The sequence below is a fragment of the Platichthys flesus genome, chromosome 24 (assembly GCF_949316205.1).
Source record: "Platichthys flesus chromosome 24, fPlaFle2.1, whole genome shotgun sequence".
NCBI lineage: Eukaryota > Metazoa > Chordata > Actinopteri > Pleuronectiformes > Pleuronectidae > Platichthys > Platichthys flesus.
In genome coordinates, this window is record NC_084968.1 from 12300321 (window position 1) to 12303276 (window position 2956).

General features: G+C 50.9%; 1 protein-coding gene across 1 annotated transcript in view; it reads right to left on the reverse strand.

The window, feature by feature from the left end:
- Positions 1-347: 347 nt before the first annotated feature.
- Positions 348-2956, reverse strand: part of LOC133950298 (trichohyalin-like) — a 6810-nt gene continuing 4201 nt past the window's right edge. Inside the window, 2 exon segments of the mRNA XM_062384549.1 lie at positions 348-1378; positions 1380-2948. Of these exon segments, the coding sequence (XP_062240533.1) occupies positions 431-1378; positions 1380-2948 (2517 nt within the window). The 3' untranslated portion in view covers positions 348-430.

Genomic DNA, 2956 nt, shown 5'->3' on the forward strand with positions numbered 1-2956 from the left:
TTTGTTTCTTTTATAATAATTACTGGTTCTTGATTAAAAATAATCTCGTTTATTTAGGGAACGGATTTTTATGAGTTTGTGGAATTTGGTGCAGTTACAAATAAAAATCTGGATCTAGTAAATTTAAATGTGGGGCCAGTTTTATTTATTTATGTTTAATGGAAAAACAGGTAGAAGTGACTCACTAAACTATTTGTGTACCTTTACATGCAGTACGTATTTGTAATGTGAAGTTCTTACACTGTGGGGTTTACACCTTCTGAGTCCTTCTGTAACAGCCGCAGGTTCGATTCCCACCCAAACCTTTTATTTTGTGACTTCCCCAAATTAAAAAAAAAACAGTAAAAGTATTTTGATCTTTTTTATTTATTAGAAGACATAGCAACTTGAATGTGTTAACATGATAAATTAATTAGGTTGTGTTGCAGTTCTACACCAAACACTGCCCCCTGCTGTTGGAAGCCACTATGCCCTCCATCTTCTCAAACAGCCCCTCAGTCTCAGGGTTTGTTCTCTTGCTGGTCAGCACGTGAAACCTGCCGCCACATTTCTCCACGAGCCCCGTCAGCTCCCCGCTCCTCAGGATGTGCTGCTCTGCGCTCACCCCTAAAGTTTCCCCCCACGTGAACACCACCAGGGTGCGCTGCCAGATCCCTTCCCCGAGTGAACCCATGTCCTCCTCCACAGCTCTCCTGTACTTCCTTGTGCAGGCCAGGAAGACGGGCATGAGCAGGAGGACCACCTGAGGTCCCGGGTGACACCAGGAGACGCCGTCCAGGAGGCTCTTCTTTAGGTTTGTTGGGTCCGGTCCGTCCCGCCACCTCAACCCCAGCGGCTCGGCCACCGCCAGGCGTCTCCCGGCTGTCTGACCACTCCAGGACCTGAAGGTGGAGCTGTCTGCTTTGGGCTCTTCTCCACCCAGGATGGTGACTCCGGCTGGGCAGCGAGACGACCAGGACTCCCCCAGCACCAGCACCCTCAGATGCAACCCAGGAGAGGCTGTGCTGATGTGACTCAATGACCTCTGACCCTGGATGACCTGTTTCCTTTCCAGGCCTCTTTCCTCTCCCATCTCTCCTGCTCTTCCTCTCATCCCTTCCTTTTCCTCACTCGTCTTTGTCTCTTCTAGTGTTTCATGGTGACAGTTATCGCTCTCTGCAGCTGACTGTGCTGATTTCGTGGTCTGATCCTCCCTTTCTTTTGTGCTCTCACCTTGAACGGCCGCTCTGACCTTTGCCCTTCGCTCGCCGACCTCTCGGCACACCACAAAGACGTTGTTTTCCGAGCTCTCCACTGCAGCCTCCGGATCTCGACCGCCCTCGAAGTTCCTCTCATGCAACTCCGCCTCTCGCGCCTCAAGCTCCACTTCCCACTTGCTCCCACTTTTTAAGCGCCGTCTTTAGATTCGTCTCTTTTCTGTGCAGCTCGTCTTTCAGCAGAGCCAAACCTCTGCCCATCTCGGACAGCTGCTGAGCAGCAGAGTCCACGTGCTCATTCTGCGTCTGCAGCTCGGACTTCCAGCTGATCAGCTCCCGCTCCTCCTTGTTTAGGTGGAGCTCTCTGTCCTTCAGCTCCTTCCCCTGGTCTCTAAGACGCTGTACGTTCTTCTGGAGATCTTGGCCGTGGCTGCTCAGCTCTTGCTGTTTGACTTCCAGAGCTCGGAGCAAACTTTCTATCTCCCGCTCCTTTCTCTCGATGGTCTGAGTTCTCAGTTTCACTCCCTGCTCGTATTGATCCTGCTCTTTTCGGTGCGTCTCAAGATTCACTTCCAGTTTTCGAAGCTCTTCCTCTTTCGCAGCCAATTTAAGTTGGCTCTTGCTCAACTCTTCCTCATTTCTCCTCGTGTCCTCTTCCCTTTCCTCGACCTCCCTTTCCCTTTTCAATAATTTCTTTTGCATCTCCTCTTCCTTCATTCTCCACTCACTTTCTCTCTCTATCATCTGTTTCTCAAAATGCTCTTTCACCTCCATCTCTGTCTGCAGCTTCTCACTTGCATCTGTTAACGCCCTGACCTCCAGATCTCTCTCTTTAAGAATGTTTTGGATGTCCTCGTATCCCCTCTGATGTTTCCTCACCTCTTCTTCCTTCTCCCTCCTCAGCTCCTCGTACTTAAATTTGAAATTGTCCGCCTCCTTTCTCATCTTCTCGCTTTGCTCCTCCAGACGAGCCACAGCCGCGTCCTTGTCCTTGGATATCGATTCTACACGCTCGTCTTTTCTTGCGATCTCCTTTTCATATTCCTGAATCATGCTCATCATCTCCTCCTCCATCTTGCCTGTGAGATTCTTCAGCTCTGACTTCGTTTGCTCGATCGTGAGCTTCAGCTGGACGAGCTCCTTCTCGTTGCCTTCATCCTTTCGCCTCAAACGCTCGAGCGCCTCCTCTTTCTCCTGCAGCTTCTCCATCACCTCCTCCACCTCCCTCTGTCTCTGTGCAAGAAGACTCTGTGTTTCTGTTAGCTCCTCTGTCTTCTTCTCGAGCGCCTCCTCTTTCTCCTGCAGCTTCTCCATCACCTCCTCCACCTCCCTCTGTCTCTGTGCAAGAAGACTCTGTGTTTCTGTTAGCTCCTCTGTCTTCTTCTCGAGCGCCTCCTCTTTCTCCTGCAGCCTCTCCATCACCTCCTCCACCTCCCTCTGTCTCTGTGCAAGAAGACTCTGTGTTTCTGTTAGCTCCTCTGTCTTCTTCTCGAGCGCCTCCTCTTTCTCCTGCAGCTTCTCCATCACCTCCTCCACCTCCCTGTGTCTCTGTGCAAGAAGACTCTGTGTTTCTGTTAGTTCCTCTGTCTTCTTCTCGAGCGCCTCCTCCTTCTCCTGCAGCTTCTCCATCACCTCCTCCACCTCCCTCTGTCTCTGTGCAAGAAGACTCTGTGTTTCTGTTAGCTCCTCTGTCTTCTTCTCGAGCGCCTCCTCCTTCTCCTGCAGCTTCTCCATCACCTCCTCCACCTCCCTCTGTCCTC